The sequence below is a fragment of the Mastigoproctus giganteus genome, chromosome 10 (genome assembly GCF_048544385.1).
Source record: "Mastigoproctus giganteus isolate SK-2022 chromosome 10, ASM4854438v1, whole genome shotgun sequence".
NCBI classification, from domain to species: Eukaryota; Metazoa; Arthropoda; class Arachnida; order Uropygi; family Thelyphonidae; genus Mastigoproctus; species Mastigoproctus giganteus.
Window position 1 is genome coordinate 208,897,115 of NC_143584.1, and position 23,062 is coordinate 208,920,176.

The window sequence follows — 23,062 nt, forward strand, 5'->3', positions numbered from 1 at the left end:
GTGTCAAGGTTGATTGATTTGGTAGTTGTTGGCGCATCGGCTTCTGTGGCCATATTGCACCTCCCAAGGTTTTTGCAGTACTTTGATCCAAGCCCGAGGCGGGAATCGAACCCGCGACCTTTGGGTTGCCGGGTAGGTACTTTACCCACTCGGCTAGCCCGGTCGGCCAAGGTGTCAAGGACTTCGCAGCCCAAGTACGAAAGAGTAAATATACTTCTAGTATTACTACATGCTCGCATGAAGACACAAGAAACTGCACTAGAAAAAGCACTGCTTATAGAAGCGCTTTTTCTAGGAATTTTCCAAATAATTATTTGATTAGTTCAAGCATTTTCTGTATGAATCTTCATTAATTTCTTATTACTTTTGTCATAGACTTACAATCAGTTTCAGCTCCCACTGTAAAAGCATTAGGAATTATTCACCCCTCTTACTCTTTCCCAAGCCTCTGCACAGCTGAACAAAAGAGTTCAGAGTAGTGCAATAATCATGGAACTGTCAGTAACTTGTATGTCAGTAACTTTTCCAATGACTTCCCTACCTCCAATTAGAAGTTCACTAAACCTTTAAGGCTCCTTTCTACGGTATTAGCAAGGGTCTTTGAATCTCTCCTATTCAAATAAATTCCAACTTTAATAACAGATTTCTTCCAACAATCTAAGATAGGTTAGTTAAAAAACTTCTTTCCCATAAGCCTTGCAGAATCCCTTAAGTTCCTATTATTCAACAAGGTTCCCACCATACAATCTCTCCTGTTGTGTCTGGGTAGAATTGAAGAGATATTAATGCTTTGCAGCATTTCTCCAGCATGACGCTGTATTTTGTGATCAAGCTGTTTATTTTTGCCTAATGAATAACCACACATCCTTTTCAGTCCATTTAAGACCTGACAACCGGTTAGTAAATCATCAATTTTTGCACAAGACAGGCACATACATCAGTTTATATTGGCAGCAAACAACTGAGTTTACCACTAACATTATCTCATTTGGAAGCAAAGCAGTCAGCACCTGATGATCCATTCCCTGGGGTTGAATTATTTGGAAATATTCTGGTGTAATACTAAATAAACACACTTCCCTAGAGAGAAGCATACTGCTGCTTATTTGCAATGTAGTTCTATTGTGAAGCTGGCAGCCATTCCATTTCAGGGGTTATTGCTCTCTCACTGGTAGGTGGACAGCTCAGATTATGACAAATGCCAATGTAGTATGAAGTTACATAATTTAGAGCATAATAAACTTTGGGTCTAAATAAGTATAAAAACTCAATTAAAATAGTAGTAACTGAATCTTTTTAAAGACAACATGTAAAAGTTGCTGCTAGAAAATGTTAATAGTGTTTTACAAAACATTAACCTCACAAACTGTCACAGAAATGCAAAAAAAAAAAAAAAATAAATAAACGGTGCTTCCCCAGAGAAAAGTATACAAAGTTTTTTTTTCTTTTTTAGGAGCATTAGCAACTAAGGCCATATTGCTCCGGGGATATGCGGTGGTCATTCCCTGACCTTTCCGCATCCTCTGTATTTGGTGGTCACAGGCTCGAACTCCGGTCTAATCAAGAAGCGTGTGCTATGCACTGGTGCTCCTGTCCACCTGGCTACGGAGGCACTATACAAGGGGTAATTCAAAGAGTATGAGGATTGGCTTTTCACCCTGAACTGCAGCATTGTTAGAGAATTACGTGTCACATGTTCAATCTCATCTAGGCATACTAGCGAATGAATCACCTATTTATTTAGTCAGCCATTCAGTCTGAATTAGTATACATTGAATATAAAGTGTTTCACGCTTTGTCACTTTTTATAATGAAAGATTTTACTGAGAAATGAATTTGCATCAAATTTTGTTTCAAATTAGGGAAAAGTGCAACAGAAACAAACAAAATGTTAAAAACAGCTTTTAAAGAAGATGCTAGGCATTCTTTGAAGACTTTTCAGTGGTTTGCAACATTTAAAGAGGGACATTTGTCTGTCGAAGATAATCCTTGCTCTGGCTGCAAGGATTATTTTCAAAAAACAATGATTCAGTTACTTGTGTTTGTGATCTAACCAGGAGTGATCAACATTTTAACTATCCATGAAGTTGCTAATGAAACTGGCATTTCTTATGGGATATGTCAATCAATTTTAACACAAGATTTAGGAATATGCTGGGTTTCAGCAAAGTTCGAACCTCACATCCTCACTGATTATCACAGAGAGTAGCAAGTTCTTGCACATCAGGATCTCCTCAATGTGCTGCTGCTGACTTACATTGTTTCTTCTGTCATTACTGGTGATGAATCATGGATGTATGGCTAGAAGCCAAAAATGAAAGCAAGTCCAGTCTTCTCAATAGAAGACTGTTTTTAAAATAAATAAAATTGCTTTAAAAGTAAATCTTAAAACAGTTTGATTATTGCATGCACCTCTCACATCCACTCATACTGTTTCTTCTATCTTGTATTGTAAACAACTGTAAACTAAAATAAAGTAAAGAATTGCATATGTTTGGTATGTCATAATTTTAAAAATGAAAAGGCTAATTAAATAAGCTCAAAATGCAAAATATATGTTTGAATATGTACATACACTGGTGATCAAAGAAAGAGCATCATCACCCGTTAAAATTGTAATTGTCGTCCAAATAACATAAGTATAGGGCAATATTTCTTACAGATTGCATCAGATAAGATTGACACACATAGTTGATGTAATACTGCAACAGCTGTTACTTTCAGCTATATAAGCACGTTCTGCAAGGAATGACTGCAAAGCACGCTTTGCAGTCATTCCTTGCTTTGTGTCAGGATGGTGAGTTACGTGCAGTTGACGCCACGAAGAAAGAGTGTTATTGTTGCTTTACGTGAGGAAGAATGTTCTTTCCGTCATATTGCTTACAGAGTGTCTTGTAATCAGTCGACAGTGGATAGATTTCTTTCCGAACTCAAGAATACTGGTTCTGCTGATAGGAAAAAAGGAACCGGATGCAAACGAGTCTCTACGCCAAAACAGGGCAGCATTTTGAAGCTCTAATGCCTTAAAAACCGTAAAGCTTCTTTGTCTAAGCTGAAAAGAGAATGAGAAGAACATATAGGAGTGGTAGAAAGTGCAGTAACAGTCAGAAGACGCCTCTTCAAAAATGGACTTGTAGCCCGTCATCCTAAGAAGAAGCCCCTCACACAAAAAAATGAAAAAGGCCCGATTAATTTGGTGTAAGGAGCATGTCAAATGGACCCCCGAGCAGTGGAAGTCAGTTATTTTCTCAGATGAGAAGAAATTCAACTTGCATGGCTCTGATAGGAGACAAACGATTCGCCGCAGACATGGTGAAGAATAACATCCAGATTGTATGGTGTCTAGAGTGAAATTCCCTACCAGCTAAATGATATGGGGGTGCATTTCTTATGGCGGAGTACGTCACCTGCAGTTTATAAAAGGTTCCGTAAATGCCAATGGATACCTGGCTTATTGGAAGGCAAATTGCTGCCAACCATTAGAGACCATTTCAACCTGCCAAGTAACTGCATCTTTCAGGATGACTCTGCTCCTTGTCATTGGGTGAAAAGTGTAAGTAGGCACTTCTATAGTTACTTTAGCTTAATTTCTGCTGTTGTTGTTGTTATTTGGTTTTTAGGAGCATTAGCAACTAAGGCCATATTGCTCCGGGATATGCGGTGGTCATTCCCTGACCTTTCCGCATCCTCCGTATTTGGTGGTGACGGGCTTGAACCCCGGTCTAATCAAGAAGCGTGTGCTACGCACTGCTGCTCCTTCCCACTTGGCTACGGAGGCGCCTTTAATTTCTGCATTAGAGGTTCAACAGTAATGTGTTTACATTTGTAACAGGTGAAAAAATGGTTGGAAGAACGTTACAACTCTTAGCTGGCTAGGAAACAGCCCGGACGTGAATCCTACAGAGAACTGTTGGCATTGTGTAGAATCTGCAGTTGCCAGAAAGAAACCAAAGACCCTTCGTGAATGTCAGGAAGCCATAATTCGTGTTTGGAACCACAAACTATCAGTTGATTATCTTCAGAAATTGATCTTGTCAATGCCTTGACGGTGTGCTGCTGTCATCAGGGCCAGAGGCGGTTGAACTAAATATTAGTTTGCACCTGGTGAACTTTTCATTTTGTTTTCCATTTAAAATGATAAACTGAAGCAAACTGAGGGCTTCTGATAACATTTCAGCCATAATTGTCATGTTTACTAAAACTGTTGTATAAAGGTTGCAAATGCTAATTTTGGAATATTTGGAGAGCACCTGCCAAATATTGCTTCGCTTTGCCTTAACTATTAATAAATATCTTTTGTTTATATTTCTATTTGTGATGCTAGTCATTAATGTAACACACCATCGCGAAAAAGGGTTAGAAAAGTGAAATTCCTAGGTGATGCACTTTCTTTGAACACCAGTATATATTTTAATTTAAGAATGCATTGGAGGAAGGGTGAAGCATTCAATACATAAGTTGCCAAGCCTAGAAGCTAATAAAAAAGTGGAAAGGCAGAACAGGAAATTATACATAATAATTAAATTTTAAAAATCAAGTAAAAATTAATGGCTGCACAGATATTAATGTACAAGGGGGTTAAAATTTATGTAAGGCCAAAATTATAGAAATGAATAATTTTCCAGATCTAAAGGACAGTATTTTATTGCATTAAAGTTCTTTATAGTATTAAAACAATAAAGTAAATTAACACAAAAAAAAAAAAAAAAAAAAATGAAAGAAAAGAAAGACAGACCAAAATGGCCAACAACTTCAGGAGGTTGCAGCAATCAATCCATCTCGGACACTGTTTTGAACCTCAATATTACTGTAGACAACAGAAGGCCTAAAGTTGATTAGCAATTTGCTAGGCAAAGAATTTAGTGGTTCATCAACAGATGAGGAAGGTAGTCCTGATACTATGTAAATGATAAAAGGTTTATTAGATAATGATTATAATGCACCTGAATACATAACAAGATAAGTTGAAATGCATAATATGGGTCAATGTAATTGAATTGTTAAGATAGATTAAATAGTACATGTGAACTGTTGGAAGTATGAGAAGGGGTAAAGAACTAGTAAAGGTAAAATACAGCAAAGATAAAGGTACTGCAAATTATACTATAAAAAATGGTTGAAAAGTGGCAGAAAACTGCTGAAGAAAAATATGTATTCAGGCATGTGGGGAGGGATGATTTCTCTATTCATCCATTTATAATGGAAGAACAAAGACGCATAATAGCATTAACTTTGCCCTCAAATAACTCTAATGTTCGGTGAACAGAAAAATAAGTTAAGATAGCATGTCAAAAAGTAAAGAAAAGGTAGTGAAGTCCCATGCTGGCCATTATGGTCTATCTTTTAATTTTTTTTGTTGTATTAATGTAATTTATTGTTTTAATACATTATATGTGGCAAATTCTTTATTTCTATAATTTTGGCTTTTTTTATGCAAATCTTAACCTTCTTTGTACATTTAATACATGTCCAACAATTAATTTATACTTTATTTTTTCAATTTGGCATTAGTTTATTACTTGTAATTTATCTTTAATTTTGACATTAGAAATAATTTCCTATTCTATACTCTTTATTTCCTTCTTTTTTTCATCCTTCATACTATTACCTTTTAGGCTTGGCAACCTATGTACACGTACTAAACATTGTCTTTTGTCCAATTCATTCATAAATAAACATATATTTTACTTTACATTCTTTTTTCCTTTTTAAGTTGCTTTGCATCTATATATATTTTCCATATCCCATGTTTTATTTCAAACTCTCAACATCTATCCATCCATACCATTTTGACAGAGAGAGACAGACACACACACACACACACACACACACAGAGAGAGAGAGAGAGAGAGAGAGAGAGAGAGAGAGAGAGAGAGAGAGAGAGAGAGAGAGAGAGAATACCTGTTTATAAAATGTAAATCCTTTTGTGGCTCAGGTTTAATATTCTTAATCAGAGTCTCTGCACTGAAATTAGGGACTACTTTTTCAGGACTGTAAAAGCTTTCAGAATCGGAATCTAGAAGTGTTATACAACTGACATTCTTCTGATTTTGGTATGCTGATAATGAGACACCATTACCTAGAAAAAAGGAAAAAAAAAAAAGAAAAATAACATGAGATTCATAAAGCATTTAAAAAATTACAAAAGAGAGTCTAGAGAGAAGTCTAGTTTAGTCTCTGACTAAACTAAACTAGAGCATAATACAATGAACTTATTTCAATGCCATAAAAAAACAAGTAAGTAAAAAACAAAAAAATAAAAAAAATAATAATAATTAAATATTTATATGCTGCAAACAGTACAATGTGGTGAATTGTCTCAAATTGTTTGAAGCTCTCCAATAGCTCTGCAGTTGAATGTGACACACAAAAAGAATGAAATAAAAATTTTATTACCTGTGAATTTCAATTTTCAAAGATTATTCTTTCTCTCTCTTCCCTTCTACCTACCTCCTTCCCTGCCTTTGCATCTACTCAAGGCATAAATGATACTTATGTAACTCAAATCAGGATCAAGTAGAAAGTGGACCTAACCACAAAACAAACTATCTCTTAAAGATCTGTCTAAGGCTCTCCTTGGTGATCTCACCTCCATAAAACACAACAGTTATCTGGTCAGTACCGTGATGCATTATAAAGACTTCACAGCCTTGCAACTTGTTTAGAGCTTCCCAAATGTACAGGAGAGCTTATATCCAAAAAAACTATCTACAGAAGATTTTAGGGAAGGGATCTTTATGTACAATGATCAGCTATCTGCATTCCCTTGACTCATAATAATGACCATTTGAATTGGTTTTGATAATGAGTCAATTGGACACACAAGCAATCAGTTGTCGTACTTTACAATGACAACTAGTCCCACACTGCAAAATTAATATATTCTGATATTCTAAGCATGTGTTACTTTGCATTCACTTCACTCCCAAATCCTTTCTAGAGTTTATCAAAAAGTATTATGAACAATTTGTATATTAAATTTTTAAATTTAATTTAGGCAATTTAAGGGGCATATATTTAACTGTGGCAATCACAAATATTTCATTAAAGTTGACTTCCAATGAAGTGAATGAAGATATTGAAATATCCCAATTAGTGACTTTGATCATGTAATTATCATAATCATGAACTGTTTCCAGTTCTAATTAGGTATATAAAATTTGAAAGGGAAAGTAATGATGACATATGCACAAGACTAATTCATTTTTCTAAAATGTGTGGCAAAACTGCAAAAGTACTGTCATAAAATATATTAAAAGTAATTGAAAATCATTCCACTAACAGTGGATACCATAAATACAACTTTTGATTTTTTTTTTTTTTTTTTGTTGTTGGCGCATAGGCTTCTGTGGCCATAATGCACCTCCCAAGGTTTTTGCAGTACTTTGATCCAAGCCCGAGGTGGGATTCGAACCCACGACCTTTGACTTTTGAATTAACTGCTTCTCTAAGTAATTAAGGTTGAGACTCTGGCAAAATTTAAATAGCAAGTATAATGGTACCTTATGGAGGTGAAATGCATATGATAGAGTAGATATATGTTGTAGACTCTTTTTTTTTTTTTGGTTGATGTCTGATTTCCTTGTTTCTCAATTATTTCCTAATTATTTCCCAAACTGTAATTTTTTATGCTAAAATAATTTTTATTCAGTATTTGAATTTAAATAAAAATTCTTTAAAGAATAGAATGTACAGAAGGTCTAAACAAAAATTTAATGTTTAATAAAAAAAATTTTATTTTATTAAAAATTTAATAAAAATTTAATGTTAAAAAATTTAATAAAAAAATTAAATTTAATGAATGAAATATCTTCATTTCTCGTTTTTTTTTTAACATTTTTATGCCATTTTGTTCTGGAGATTTGAAGAGGGAAAATAGTAACTGCATCCTAAAGGGGACAAATAAAATAAATCTGAGTGGCAAATTCTCACCAACTGGTGGGGAGGCAGTAATTACTAATGGCCATAAATAGAAACTGAATGGTAGTACCAATACATTGGAACTCAGGAAGTTTACCCTGAGCTTGGGAAAGTTCAAGGAGAAATGGGAAGAGTACTTAATGGTGCTAAGTAAAGAAAAGACTGTGTGAAAGGAAGTGTTTCTATTTTTGTTTCCGATACAGATGTGGCAAAGGCCTAACTTACTTTTTTGCATCCTTTGACCATTCTAGTACTGCTAATATCTCTAAAGAAAATAATTAATCTGAATGTAAAACTAGTCTCGCCTAAATTTATCAACTCTAGCAAATGTTTACAGCTATTGTTACTCTATCCTTGGCACACTCTTGCTGACTGTCTCAGCACAAGAGCTTTTATCCATCTGACTTGAGTAAGATGGATAAAATGCTTATATCTCTAAGCATGTCAAATTCTGGTAGACTGACCAACTCAAAGCAGCCTTCTAATCTAAGGGGAAAAAAAAAAACTAAAGAAAAGGGTAAGTCTCTTGATCCTGCTGGTCACACAGTGTATGCATAATTAAGACAAAATTTAATTTAAAAAAATACATCATCTATTTTATATTTTCTCAAGAATTGCCTTCATAATAGAAGGCAAGTCTATTCTGCTTTCTCCCCTGAAATTTGAGTCTCAATCTATATAAATGGTTGGATCATGTAGTGAAGTTTTCAATCTCTGTATTACCTCCTTGCCTCTTCTGGAAAATCAAATTCTTTTACATTTATGGCAAATAACTTAATTAAAATTATTAATTACTTACCCCTTGTAAATACCACAAGACTCCAAGGAAGACCTATTTTCATTGTCCAAAGTCAATAAGTACTTATATATATCCATCTTGCACTTGTTAATGTCTTCAAAAGGCTGAATATCTCTTACTTAGCTCCTCAGTGGTCCTAGTATACCATGCAGCTTATTTCATAAAGTCACAATCCATCACACATGAGCCATTTCAAGTCCACTGCTGAATCCTCTTCCCTTCTAAAAGTGCAAGCCACTTCTGTTTATTTTCAACAATGAAATTCTCTCTGATAAAAAAAAAAGGTAAAGTGCAGTCATTATCAACCCACTGCAGGATGGAAGCCTCCTCAACAATTCATGCTGAGGGAAATGGACCATAATCTGCCACGCTGGTCCAGTGCGGGTTGGCAGATCGACCGTATTCAGCAGTCAGGGGCTTGAACCCCGGTCTACTCAAAGAGCGTGTGCTACTGCACTCCCACTCCTGACCACTCGGCTATGCCTCAGCAAATACATAGACACTCACTCACTCACTCACTCTCTCTCTCTCTCTCTCGGAGACAAATAATCTCAGATCTATCTACACAAAACAAAGCTTTCTATTCAGTCAACATCAAATAAAAAAAAAACAAAAAAAAACATTAACTGGTCTATATATACTGTTTCATGGAGGAAGAGAAGGGAATTCAAATGGACTAAGACAAAAGCAGATGCAAACTGAAAATTACAGTCTACAGAAGTTCAAGTCTAATGTCAACAAATATCTTCTTTCATTTTCTCAACCTCCAACCCAAGCACGGTACTAAGTACTATAGGTTCTAATACTCTCGTGTTTGGGGTTTTCATAAAAAAAAACTGCCCAGCCCTCATTTCAAATTTATTGAGAAACTGAACTATTTCTCTCAGTGGGAAATTAGACATTAACTGGACTGGATACTGGTCTCATACACAGAGACATTCTCAATGGCATCTCAACATTATATCATATGCTAATGATATGAAGTTTGGGTGTGTCTCAAGTTCCTCATATCAAGTAGAATGGACTTGTCAACTTACCTTTAATACTTAACTCTTTCCAAGTTCTTCAGGCAAAAGTGGATCAGATATGGTGCATCTGCAAACTGTGCATTCTATTTTTGATTTTGTTTTCTTTTTTTTTTCTTTCTTTTTTTTTTTTTTTTTTTTTTTTGTTTTTGGTAGTTGTTGGCGCATAGGCTTATGTGCTATAATGCACCTCCCAAGGTTTTTTTGCAGTACTTTCATCCAAGCCCGAGGCGGGAATTGAACCCGCGACCTTTGGGTTGCCAGGCAGGTACTTTACCCACCCGGCTAGCCCGGTCGGCTATTTTGTTTTCTAGGATGAAAAACCAGTTTCCAGGAAGGAAATCATGTGATTCTTTCCCTGACACAAACTAACTCTGTTATAGTATAAAAATAATAACCTGTAATTCTGTCCCAAAGGGAATCAACACAGCTCTGCTTGGAAGAACAGTAGTCAAAGCCGCTGCAAATAAGGGGAACAAGTTTAGTCAAAGCCCTAATTGAGTTACAAAAGCAAAAGAAGAAACCAAAAGAAAAATATCACATGAGTTTTTCTACTTAATGCACAGAACAGATCAACTCACTGATACCTACTTTCAGTGGTGAATGAATTCATTAGAGACAAAGTAGTGTGAATCCTTAGGCATTCAATTTTATCCTCCCTGAATCTTTTACATTTTCATGTAATGTTTTCATATTTTTGAGATAAAATATTTGTTACTTGTAAGTTTACAAGTAAACAGACATTTTATCTCAAAAATACTTTTTTTTTTTTTTTTTTACATTTATATTCTAATCTTGTTCTTTTAGGTTCACAAAAACATCTGTGAGCAACAGAAATGTGATTCCATTTTTAGTTCAACTCCTGAAAGTGAACACATAAGTAACTTAAGTTTACTAGTTAACAGTAATCTAATTTATATACGAATTCCATCAGCACCTCTTACTTTGCAGACTTTTATATACATATAAAGGAAAGGAATAAAAATTACTTTTCTTTGGTGTTACATAAAGACTGCTATGCACATCTGGAAGAGTTGGTAAGGATGCTAAAGTGGTGGAAGCAACAGAGGTTGTAAATACATTATTAACAGCTGCAGTAGATTTTGAAGATTTCATTTCTTTGCATGCATCATGACCCTTATGTTTAGATCTGCAAAAGATTCAAAATTCAATGGAAATAATTAAACCACTGCCATTTCAAAGAAAATACATATTGATTAATGAAAAGGAATTAAATGGGATTTCAAAATAATTTCACTTTACAGTATTTGTAGTAATCTTCTTTATGTGAATTGATATTATTAAAAAAACAGTTTGAAAGGAATAACCCTTTCAGGTGTGTGTGTGTGTGTGTGTGTGTGTGTGTGTGTGTGTGTGTGTGTGTGTGTGTGTGTGTGTGTGTGTGTGTGTGTGTGTGTACATATCGTATTTTTATTTTATGGGGAAGATTATAGTAAGAGAATTGTATTAAGAGACATACCTAGATAGATCTATGGAAAACGCATAGGTGAAGTATGCTATACATATATACAAAAGATAATATAAAATTTTTTATTGTTGTATACCTACAAATTGTAGGTATACAACAATAGACATAATACAATATATAACACATTATGGAGATGGTGTATCTATTGCTACCACAATGGCACTAGCCCATAAATTCAGTACATTAATGATTGCTACTATACTACTCATTTAATATGTGTATATACACATGTTTTTCATGTGTAGGTTCTCTGGAATATGAATGTATGTATATTTTCAAGGTTGTCTCAAGTACATTTCGAATAATATATCCATCCATGTATGAACTATATTCAAAAGCATTCATCTATACAAAGGTTTAAATTTTATAAATCTTCAAAATTCCACAAAGAAATTCAATCCACAGAACCAGTGCCCTTGTGGTAATGTGGCATGGTAGCAGGTGCAAGATGTGCTGGACAAAGCATCTCTGAAACGTCAGTTCTCCTGAACTTTTCACACACCACAGTTTCAAGGGTGTATTGAGAATGCTGCAGAGAACAGAAAACATCCTCTCAACAGCACTCCTGTGGAAGAAAATCGCTTGTTGATGAGAGAGGTCAGAGGAGAATGGCTAGAATTGTGCAAGCAAACAGACGGGCCACAATGTCGCACATCACATCAGAATACAACCTTGGTGCACAGAACAAAATATCGCAATGGATCACTAGTCGCACTTTGTTGCGAATGGGCTACAACAGCTGACGGCCACATCATGTACATTTGTTATCAATGAAGAATAAGAGAGCACACCTCCTGTGGGCACAGTAACACCAGCACTGGACTATTGAGGATTGCTCGGTCTGATGAGTCGAAGTTCCTGGTGCATCATGTTGATGGAAGGCTCAAAATTTGGTGAAAACAACATGAATCCATGGACCCATCGTGTCTGATGACTACTGTGCAAGGTGTTGGGGGCAGTGTTATGGTGTGGGGAATGTTTTCTTGGCACACGTTGGGTTCACTGATACCCATAGATTCATATCTGAATGCCACATCTTATCTAAACATCATTGCTGACCAAGTGCATCCGTTTATGTTGACAGTTTATCATCAGTCAGATGGATAATGCAGGATAATGCGCTGGTGCTCAAAGCCCGAATCACTATGGAATGGTTCCAGGAACATGACAATGACTTTTCTTTGCTGCAGTGGCCCACTCAGTTCCAGGATCTCAATCCTATTGAACATCTTTGGGATGAGCTGGAAAGGGCTGTTTGCTGCAGGCGTACATCTCCGTCGAATCTCAAGGAACTGCATGACACACTCATGTCTGCAAGATACTCCATTCCTGCACAACATTTTCAGCATCTTGTTCAATCCATGTCTAGATGAATTCATGGCTGTTTTGAAGGCTAAAGGAGGCTCAACTCGCTACTGCACAACATTTTCAGCATCTTGTTCAATCCATGCCTAGATGAATTCATGGCTGTTTTGAAGGCTAAAGGAGGCTCAACTCGCTACTAGGTAGGTGTACCTAATAAAGTGGCAGCACAGTGTATATATATGTGAGGTAGAATTAATAAGTCTGTTAAAAAGTGTGAAGCTGGATGCATATAAATTAAAAATTTTAGGCCCATATTCTTTCCACTGTACTGTTTTCTCAATTTTTTTCCCTTCTCCCCCACTTCTATTTTTCTAATGTGTTTTAGTTGTATCTGCTTTTTTGCAGTGCTTATCCATCTTATTGTCCTACTTTAGTTTAATTTACATTATGTTCTAGGCAATGTGTTGTTGGTTATGCTAATGTAGCCTCTTATGTTTATTGTTCTTTAATTTCTTTTCCCTTTTTATTTTTCTTCATAACCTATTACTATACATGTGTGCATGTTAGAAAGAGTGTGTAGCTGTTAATAATTAAGTTCTCATTTTTAATTCTGTGCCTGTTAAGATTCCTTTTTTACATATTTATTTATTTTTTAGTTCAGGTATTTTTATGTAAGTCAATTATTCAGCCTTTGCATGATTTTTTTTTACAATTTACAGTTTATATTATACTTAGTATATGATTTTATTTTATCCAAATAATGAAATGTGCAAACAAAACACAAAGCTGTGAATTCTTTCTGTAGAAAAGCTCTGCAGAAAGATCTCAAAAACTTTTTCTGCAAATGATTAAATTGTGAATTGCATAGTCATGAATGGAAATATCTTGGCATTATTCGGTATTAAGACAAAATAGTGAAACAAATACAACAAAAAGCCTAAATCAACTTTACTAAAATCAATTTATACTTACTCGGTTTCTTCATCAGAATCAGAACTGATTGTAATGACACTAATTGCTGGACTTGGTGTGTCACTAATAACAATTGTCTGTTTTTGTTCAACAAATGATCGATATGGCTTGGTTGTCCTAGATCTTTAAGTAAATGAAATACTGAGGTTAATTATTTTACTTTAAGAGGTGAAAAATCATCACATGAATTAAAAATAAATTATATGCATGCACACACACACACAGAAAAGCATTTCTGATAATCTAACAATTATCAAGCATACAGAAAATACAAATTTACATATTTTATCTAAAATTATTATAAATATCTATAATTATACTTAATATCTTTGGGGAAAAACCGAAGGGGATGATTCACCAATGCATCAAAGTCTAAAAAACTGCAAAATGTGAAATGTTTGTGGACCTTTCTGGAATGGGACATGATCTAGCCAAGGAGGATGTCTTTGTGTGTGCTAGGTGCAGAGAGGGTCAAGATAGGTGCCAACTCAGCGTTCTGATGAGTGTATTTGAGAGTTTGAGGTGTAGGGTAGATGCCCTTAAAAGAATTAAAATGGGAGGGGGCATCAAGATCTCAGCTGTCCACATCAATGCCAGAGCTCACTCTTGTGCATCAGGCAACACAGCGGCAATCTTCAGGACAGAATGCACTGATCCCACAGTAGCTAGTTATTGTCGGTGACTCAATTGTCTGTGAAACAGAAAATATATTGTGTAAAAAGGATAGGTGAAATAGGACCAGGGTACACCTGCCAGGGGTAAAAGTTGATGACACTGTAGAGCAGATATCTTTTAAGGGCACAAAAGGTCATATTGTTGTACACGGCACAAATGACATCAAGTGAGGGAGATCTGCGGACTTACTTAACAAGTACAAGCCAATATTGAAAAAAAGTCAGGGTTAAATTTGAAAGTTCTGTAATTCTGCCCAATGATAGGAGGGAGTATAGGATGAGAGCCTTGACAATCAATCCGCCCTAGAGAGATGCAAGGCTCACTGGGTAGAAATTTTCTCAGCATGGTCTGTGCTTGTTAACAGGAGAGATTGCTTCTGCAGGGATAGGTTGCACTTAAATAGAAAGGGAGCAAGATGGCTGATGCTATTGAGGCAATGTTAGGTGGGTCAGAAACCTGCTAACTTGGGGGATTTGCAGATTAATAAATTAACAGTAACCACAGGCAGAGGAGCAAGTGATTCTTGCACTGCTTCTATTGGAATGAGCAGCAGCATGGAAAGCAAGCTGCTGGGGATTTCAAGAACCATTCGGTGTCATCGTGAAACAAATAAATACATGGGCTGTGTTAGGGTAACTAAGAGTAAGAACAGGAGCATCTATATTTGCATATACACCAATACTAGAAGTATAATTAATAAATTTGAAGTGCTGGTCAAGACATCAAAGGCAGATATTGTTGGGATAACAGCAACATGGTGTCACACAGATACACCGATGAGCCAAAACATTATGACCACCTACCTAATATGATGTTGATCATCCACGGGTAGCCAAAACAGGTCGTACCCAGCGAGGCATGGACGTTACAAGATTTCTAAATGTGTCTTGTGGTATCTGGTACCAACATGTAAACAGCAGATCCTTTTAGCTCCTGTAAGGTCTGTGGTTCAGATGCCGCAGATTGGAGTTGCTGTTCCAACACAATCCCATCGAGCATCTCTGGTTTGTGTTCCAACACAAACCAGAGATGCTCGATGGGATTGATGTCTGGGGAACTTTGAGGCAATGGAAATACCCGGAAGTCTTCCTCATGTTCTGCGAACCAGTCTCGAACAATCTGGGTAGTGTGGCATGCTGCATTATCCTGCTGAAAGACGGCACCGCCAGAGGGGAAGACCATTGCCATGAAAGGGTGTACCTGGTCAGCAATGATGTTTAGGTAGGTGGTAGATACCAGAGTGCCCAGTACATGGATTCCTGGACCCAGGGTATCTCAGCAGAACATCGTCCAAAGCATGACACTGCCGCCACCGGCTTGTTTTCGTCCCACAGTGCATCCAGGTGCCACTACTTCCTCAGGTAAACAACGCACACATACCTGGCCATATACATGGTGCAACAGAAAACGTGATTCATCGAAACAGACGACCTTCTTCCAATCACTCAAGGTCCAGTTTCGTTGCTTGCATGCCCATTGTAGGCGCTGTCGCCGGTGAACCGTGGTTAGCATGAGCACTCGGAGTGGCCTGCAGCTATGCAGCCCCATTTTCAACAGGGTTCGATGTACTGTGTGTTGTGACACATTACTCCCATCACCAGCAATCCAATTACTGGAGAGTTGTGCCACAGTCGCCCTTCTGTTGTCACATACCATCTGGGAAAGCCTTCGCTCAGTTCGAGCATCGATGGGCAATGGTTGTCAAACACCCCGGCAGCGGTTCGTGAGTTTTCCCTCCTCAGACCACTTTCGGTAGGTACTAACCATGGCTGACTGCGAGCATCCAACCAGCCGTGCCGTGCCGTTTCAGATATGCTCTGACCCAGTCGTCTAGCCATTATAATTTGGCCTTTGTCAAGCTCGCTTAAGTTAGCTGCCTTTCCCATCTGAAAAACAAGAGTAACACTGATTAATGGAGCTCAGTATCAGGTGTTTTTTATACCATGTCCCAACCTGTGCACGCGCTGTAGTTCACTTGCAGTTGCTTCGATTTGCATAACGACTCGCTGGTCATAATGTTTTAGCTCATTGGTATATAAGCAGTGCAGAATTAGAATTTGGGAAGTACAATGTGTACAGAAAGGATAGACAGGAGAGGAAGGGAGGAGGGGTTATGCTGTCAATTAAGGAACACATAAAATCTAAGGCATTGCACCCAGTTGACATTGGTGGACAGTGAAATGCCGAGTCAGTTTGGTGTGAAATAAGCACTGGGAAAGCAAAAATGAGGGTAGGAGTGTGTTATAGGACAAATGACTCTGATAAGTACAATGAACAATGATACAGGAGAAAGAGTGGGCCAGTAAATCAGAATGTCTTATAATGGAGGATTTTAACTTCCCAGATATTGACTGGAACTTGTGGATTGGTCACTCGCACACTAGCAAAAATTTTGTGGATTTTCTGTATGAATTTTTTCTACAGCAGCTTTTTCGAAAGGCAACTAGAGAGAGTAGTACTCTTGATCTGATTATCAGCAGTGATTATTCATGCATTAAGAATTCACTGATAAAGGAACCACTATATGGCAGTGATCATAGCGTACTGATGTGGAATTACTCAAAAATGAAACTACCATCAGGGGTAAAGTGAATGGTTTTTGCTTTCATAAAGGTAACTACAGTGGTCTCAGAGATTTTTTTAAATTCTATACATTGGGACAAACTGATAATATTACCAACAGCAAATTCTAAATGGGAAGCATTCAAGGAATTAATCTTGGAAACTAATAGGCTCGTAATACCAACTAAGAAATACTGTTCAAGGTAAACAGACGTCAGATGAACTAATGAGACCTCTGGCAAAGAAGAAAAATGCATTGGATGCATATAAATAATCTTGAGACACAGAAGCCTATTGTAGATATAACCTAGTTTGTAATCAAGTTACAAAGGAGGTTAGACAAGCGAAGGCAGATTATGAGAAATCTTTGGCAAAGGATGCAAAGAAAATTGGCAAAGACCTCTTTACTTATATAAACTCTAGAAGGAAGGGGATGAATCAGGCTGGTACTCTTGATATTGATGGTGTGACTGTTGGTGATCAACTCAAGACAGCTGAGAAACTGAACGATTATTTTGCATCTATATTCTTAGATGGGGAACTCTGTACGGAAATGGAAGACAGAAGCTTATCAAATTCTAACAGGGAGCTAAATGATTTTGTAATAACTTACAGCAAAGTGGAGTGGAAACTGTTGAAGTTAAACATGAGAAAGTTGCTTGAGGTAGATGGGATTTATCCAGTTATATTAAAGGAGGTAAGCAAACCCTTAGCCATATTTATGAGAGAGGCTTTGGACTCTGGGGAGAGGTCTCCCCCAACTGGAGATGTGCAAATGAATCTTCAATTCACAAAGTGTAACACGAGTAATTAATTTAAACTGTTAGACCTGTTAATTTAACTTCTGTTCCAGGAAAAATAATGGAGTCACTGGTTAAAGAAGCACTGCAGGATCATCTAGACTAGACTGCATGCTACTATATCCAAAGATTTCATGGACGAGCAGTGGGCAGACCATGCACTGCTTATCCACAAAATTTTCAACTGTGCAGTTTCTGTTTGATTGTGGAGGTCTGCATTGGATTATTGTCAAGGCAAATCAATCCATGATGTATTGATGTTTTGTATCTGTAAACTGCAGGTGTCAGATGTGAAATAAGAACTTCATAATGAAACTAATTATGAAGTTCTTATTCTAATGCTGGTTTGTCTGTTTGCAGGATGAAAAAATATGGAGAAAAATACAAGAAAACCCTGCAGATCTGCCATTAGTGGGCTAACTAAAATCATAAGTGGATAACTAAAACTTGGTTTTAAAATGCCTAAAACAAGATTCCATGTGTTCAGCCTCAATTGCAATATGTCTGTTAAACTCTCAAGTGATTGTCAACACCTGATGTGCAGTGATTAAATATGAAAAACAACCACCACCACCACTGAAGACCTCCAAGCCTAGTTTTCTAATAACTATTCTTTGCTTGTCCTATTTTTTACATTAGTAAAAGCTGAGCAGTAAAAATTTATATAAATACTCATACCATGTAAGGCAGCTGTTAAATCCTACACTGAAGATTTCCTAGTCCTTCTTCACAATACCTTGGTTCCAACTAATGATCCAATCTATCTCCTACATTATTTTAAAAATCAGGCTCCGTTTTGCAGAATGTACACAACAATGAAATAAGTGTGTGTGTCATCCCCATTTTGAAGATGATGTCTTACTATCTGAGATCTACAGAATTACTCAACAAGTACAGTTCAATGTTGAAACAAAGTCGCGAGTTAGGGTTGAATGTGAAAGTCTCTGCAATTCTGCCCAGATACGTTAGGAAGGAGTATATGATGAGAGCCTTGTTGATCAATTCGGCCCTGCAGAGACTGTGCAAGGCTCAAGGGGTAGAATTTTTTTCAGCCTGGTTTGTGCTTGTTGACAGGAGAGACTGTTTCTACAGGGATGGGGTACACTTAAATAGAAAGGGTGCAAGAATATTTGCTGTTGCTATTGAGGCAGTGTTAGGTAGGTCGCAAAACTGCTAGCTTGGGGGAGATACACAAACTAAAAGGTTAGCAGTGGCCGCAGGCAGAGGCAAAAGTTATTCTTGCACTGCTTCAATTAGAATTAGCAGCAGCCTGGAAATCAAGGCAATGGAGATTTCCAGGACTGCTGGGAGTCATAGTGGAACAAATAAATACATGGGCTGTGTTAGGGTAACTAAGAGTAGAAACAGGTGTATGTATACTTGCATGTACACCAATGCTATGAGTATAGTTAATAAATTTGATGAGCTTGAAGTGCTAGTCAAGACATCAAAGGCAGATATTGATGGGATATCAGAGACGTGGTGTCACACAGACATAAGCATTGCAGAATTGTAATTTGAGGAGTACAATGTGTGTACAGAAAGGATAGACAAGCATTAGTAGAGGCAGACGATGCAAGACATCTATTATACAACTATCTTTCCTCAATTTGAATCCGTGTCCCCTCAGGTTCTTAATCTGAGCAAGAAGAAGAATCCCATCAGCATTGAGCTTGCTCAACCCATTCAAGGTCTTGTACACCTCAATCAGATCACCTCGCATGTGTCTACTCTCCAGGCACTGCAATTTGCAGAACTTAAGCCTTTCTTTGTAAGAACACCCCTTTATTCACCTCATCAATCTTTTTGCCCTTCTTTGTACTCATTCTAGCAACTCTACATCCTTCCTAAAATGAGGCCTCCAGACCTGTGCACAGTACTCTAGGTGTGGTCTGACCATTGCCTTGTATAATGGGATAATCACCTCCCTGTCCCTGCTAGCAAAGACAGGAAAGGAGGAGGGGTTATGCTGTTAGTTAAGAAACACATAAAATCTAAGGAAGTTATGTTGTTGTTATTTGGTTTTTAGGAGCATTAACAACTAAAGCCATATTGCTCCGGGGATCATTCCCTGACCTTTCCGCATTCTCCGTATTTGGTGGCTCACGGGCTCGAACTCCGGTCTAATCAAGAAGCATGTGCTACGCACTGCTGCTCCTGGCCACCTGACTACAGAGGCACCTCTAAGGAAGTGCATCCAATTGATGTTGGTGGACAATGCAATGCTGAGTCTGTTTGATGTGACACAGACACTGGGAAAGGAAAAATGAGAGTAGGTGTGTGTGTTATAGGCCTAATGAATCTAATCAGTATAAGAGCAATTGTGCAGAGAAATAGAGTGGGCCAGTAAATCAGAATGTCTCATAATGGGGGATTTTAACTTTACAGATATTGACTGGAACTTGTGGATTGGTCACTCGCACACTAGCAAGACTTTTTTGGATTTATTGGATGACTGTTTTCTACAGCAACATGTTCGAGAGGCAACCAGAGGGAATAATACTCAATCTGATTATCAGCAGCGATTATTCATGCATTAAGAATTTGCATGATAAAGGAACTACTGGGTGACAGTGATCACAATGTACTGATGTGGGAATTACTGAAAAATGTAACTACCATCAAGGCTAAAGGGAAGGCTATTGCTTTCGTATAGGTGACTACAGGGGTCTCAGACGGTTTTTAAATTCTGTGCAGTGGGTTCAACTGATGATGTTTCCAACACTGAATTCTAAATGGGAAGCCTTCAGGGACTTAATTTTGGAGGCTACTGGGCTTTTCATTCCAACTAAGAAATGCTGTTCAAGGTTTAGGCCTAAATGGATGTCAGATGAACTAATCAGGCTCGTGGCAGAGAAGTAAAATGTATGGGATGCATATAAAGTATCAGGTGACACAGAAGCCTATGGCAGATATAAACTAATCTGTAATCAAGTCACAAAGGCGGTTAGGCAGGTGAAAGCAGATTACGAGAAATCCTTGGCAAAGGATGCAAAGAAAAGCAGTAAAGAGTTCTTTACTTATATAAACTCTAAAAGGAAAGGGATGAATCAGATTGGACCACTTAAAATAGATGTGTTGACTATTGATGATCATGCTCAGGTAGCTGATAAACTGAATGAGTATTTTGCAACTACATTCACATTGCAGGATCATCTAGACAAGACTGCAGTAATAGTTAAGCCACAGCATGAGTTTGTTAAAGGGAGGTCTTGCCTGACCAATTTGATTGGATACTATGATGTGGTCACAAAGGAACTGAATGCCAAAAATAATTTTGATATCATATACTTGGATTTCAGGAAAGCTTTTGATACTGTTGCACATGGAAGACTGCTGTACAAATTGGATAGATATGGCATTAAGGGTAATTTGCTACAATGGATAAAGGGATGGTTGAGTGGGAGACGATACAGTGGTAATCAATGGAAACTGCTCTTTGTGGACAAATGTTATTAGTGGAGTTCCCCGGGGTTCGATGTTGAGCCCATTGTTGTTTTGTATATTTATCAATGATATTGATGAAGGTATATCAGGTTTAATGTTTGCAGATGATACAAAGGTTGGCAGGGTTGTTAACGATAGTAAAGACAGTACTCTAATCCAACTGGATCTAGATAAGTTGGGCAAATGGGCTGAGAAGCAGCAACTGAAGTTTAACATTAACAAATGCAATTTACTGCATATGGGTAGCAATAACCGAAGAGAAATGTACCAACTATGTGGTACTACACTCAGAGAAGTGGAAAGTGAAAAAGACCTGGGGTAATTGTGCAGTCGAATATGAAGTTTGCTGAGCAGTACAGATGGGCTGCTAGGGCAGGTCATGGAGCCTTGTCAATGATATATAGGAATTTTGCTAGCTTGGACAAGGAGATGATTATACCGTTATACAAGGCAATGGCCAGGCCACACCTAGAGTACTGTGTACAGGTCTGGAGGCCTCATTTAGGAAGGATGTAGAGTTGCTAGAATGAGTACAAAGAAGGGCAACAAGATTGGTGAGGGGAACAAAGGGGTGCTCTTACCAAGAAAGGCTTAAGTTCTGCAAATTGCAGCGCCTGGAGAGTAGGCACCTGCAAGCTGATCTGATTGAGGTGTATAAGGCCTTGAATGGCTTGAGCAAGCTTAATGCCGATGGGATTCTTCCTCTTGGTCAGATTAAGAACCTGAGGGGTGGCAGATTCAAATTGAGGAAAGACAGTTGTAGAATAGATGTGCTCAAATTTGCCTTTAGCCAGCAGGTAGTTGATTGGTGGAACAGACTGCCATCTTTTGTTGTAGAAGTTGATAGCCTAAATAAATTTAAGGCTGAGCTGGACAGGTATTTAGAACGAATGGTAAAGACAGTACTCTAATCCAACTGGATCTAGATAAGTTGGGCAAATGGGCTGAGAAGCAGCAACTGAAGTTTAACATTAACAAATGCAATTTACTGCATATGGGTAGCAATAACCGAAGAGAAATGTACCAACTATGTGGTACTACACTCAGAGAAGTGGAAAGTGAAAAAGACCTGGGGTAATTGTGCAGTCGAATATGAAGTTTGCTGAGCAGTACAGATGGGCTGCTAGGGCAGGTCATGGAGCCTTGTCAATGATATATAGGAATTTTGCTAGCTTGGACAAGGAGATGATTATACCGTTATACAAGGCAATGGCCAGGCCACACCTAGAGTACTGTGTACAGGTCTGGAGGCCTCATTTAGGAAGGATGTAGAGTTGCTAGAATGAGTACAAAGAAGGGCAACAAGATTGGTGAGGGGAACAAAGGGGTGCTCTTACCAAGAAAGGCTTAAGTTCTGCAAATTGCAGCGCCTGGAGAGTAGGCACCTGCAAGCTGATCTGATTGAGGTGTATAAGGCCTTGAATGGCTTGAGCAAGCTTAATGCCGATGGGATTCTTCCTCTTGGTCAGATTAAGAACCTGAGGGGTGGCAGATTCAAATTGAGGAAAGACAGTTGTAGAATAGATGTGCTCAAATTTGCCTTTAGCCAGCAGGTAGTTGATTGGTGGAACAGACTGCCATCTTTTGTTGTAGAAGTTGATAGCCTAAATAAATTTAAGGCTGAGCTGGACAGGTATTTAGAACGAATGGAGGAGTGAAATGGGAGGTTTTTTTTTTTTTTTTTTTCTGGCTGATGCTGCATAAGCTTGCTTCCTTGTATCGTATGCCTCTACTAATGCTACTTTTAGTAACAGAATGCATTTTAATAAATTCCAATAAAAATTTACCTGGTTTTGTTCTGTCTCTGAGAAGATAAATCAGAAGGCAGGGTTTTGAAAGATGAGCAATGTGTTGTAGGTATCTTCTGATGCACTTGCTGAGTTGGACCAGTAGCTAACGTTTTAAGTGATGAGCAGTGGGCTGTTGTAGGGATCTTATGATACATCTGCTGTGACTGACAGTCTGCAGCTACTGTGCAATGAGGGTGTTTTGTACCAATACCAACAGTACCAACTGGTTGCTGCAAATTAGAACTACCATTCAGAGAAGCTGTTGGCTGTAATAACAA

At 37.7% G+C, this 23,062-nt stretch overlaps 1 protein-coding gene across 7 annotated transcripts in view; it reads right to left on the reverse strand.

Annotated features, from left to right (window-relative positions):
* LOC150079830 (homeodomain-interacting protein kinase 2-like) overlaps nt 1-23,062 on the reverse strand; it is a 264,858-nt gene that overhangs the window by 25,642 nt on the left and 216,154 nt on the right. For all 7 annotated transcript variants that reach the window (XM_090383658.1, XM_090383655.1, XM_090383654.1 and 4 more), the window contains 4 exons: nt 22,782-23,050; nt 13,511-13,633; nt 10,734-10,894; nt 5,902-6,079 (listed from right to left, as the gene is read on the reverse strand). In XM_090383658.1, coding sequence (XP_090239784.1) covers nt 5,902-6,079; nt 10,734-10,894; nt 13,511-13,633; nt 22,782-23,050 — 731 coding nt within the window. The remainder of the gene's footprint in view (nt 1-5,901; nt 6,080-10,733; nt 10,895-13,510; nt 13,634-22,781; nt 23,051-23,062) is intronic.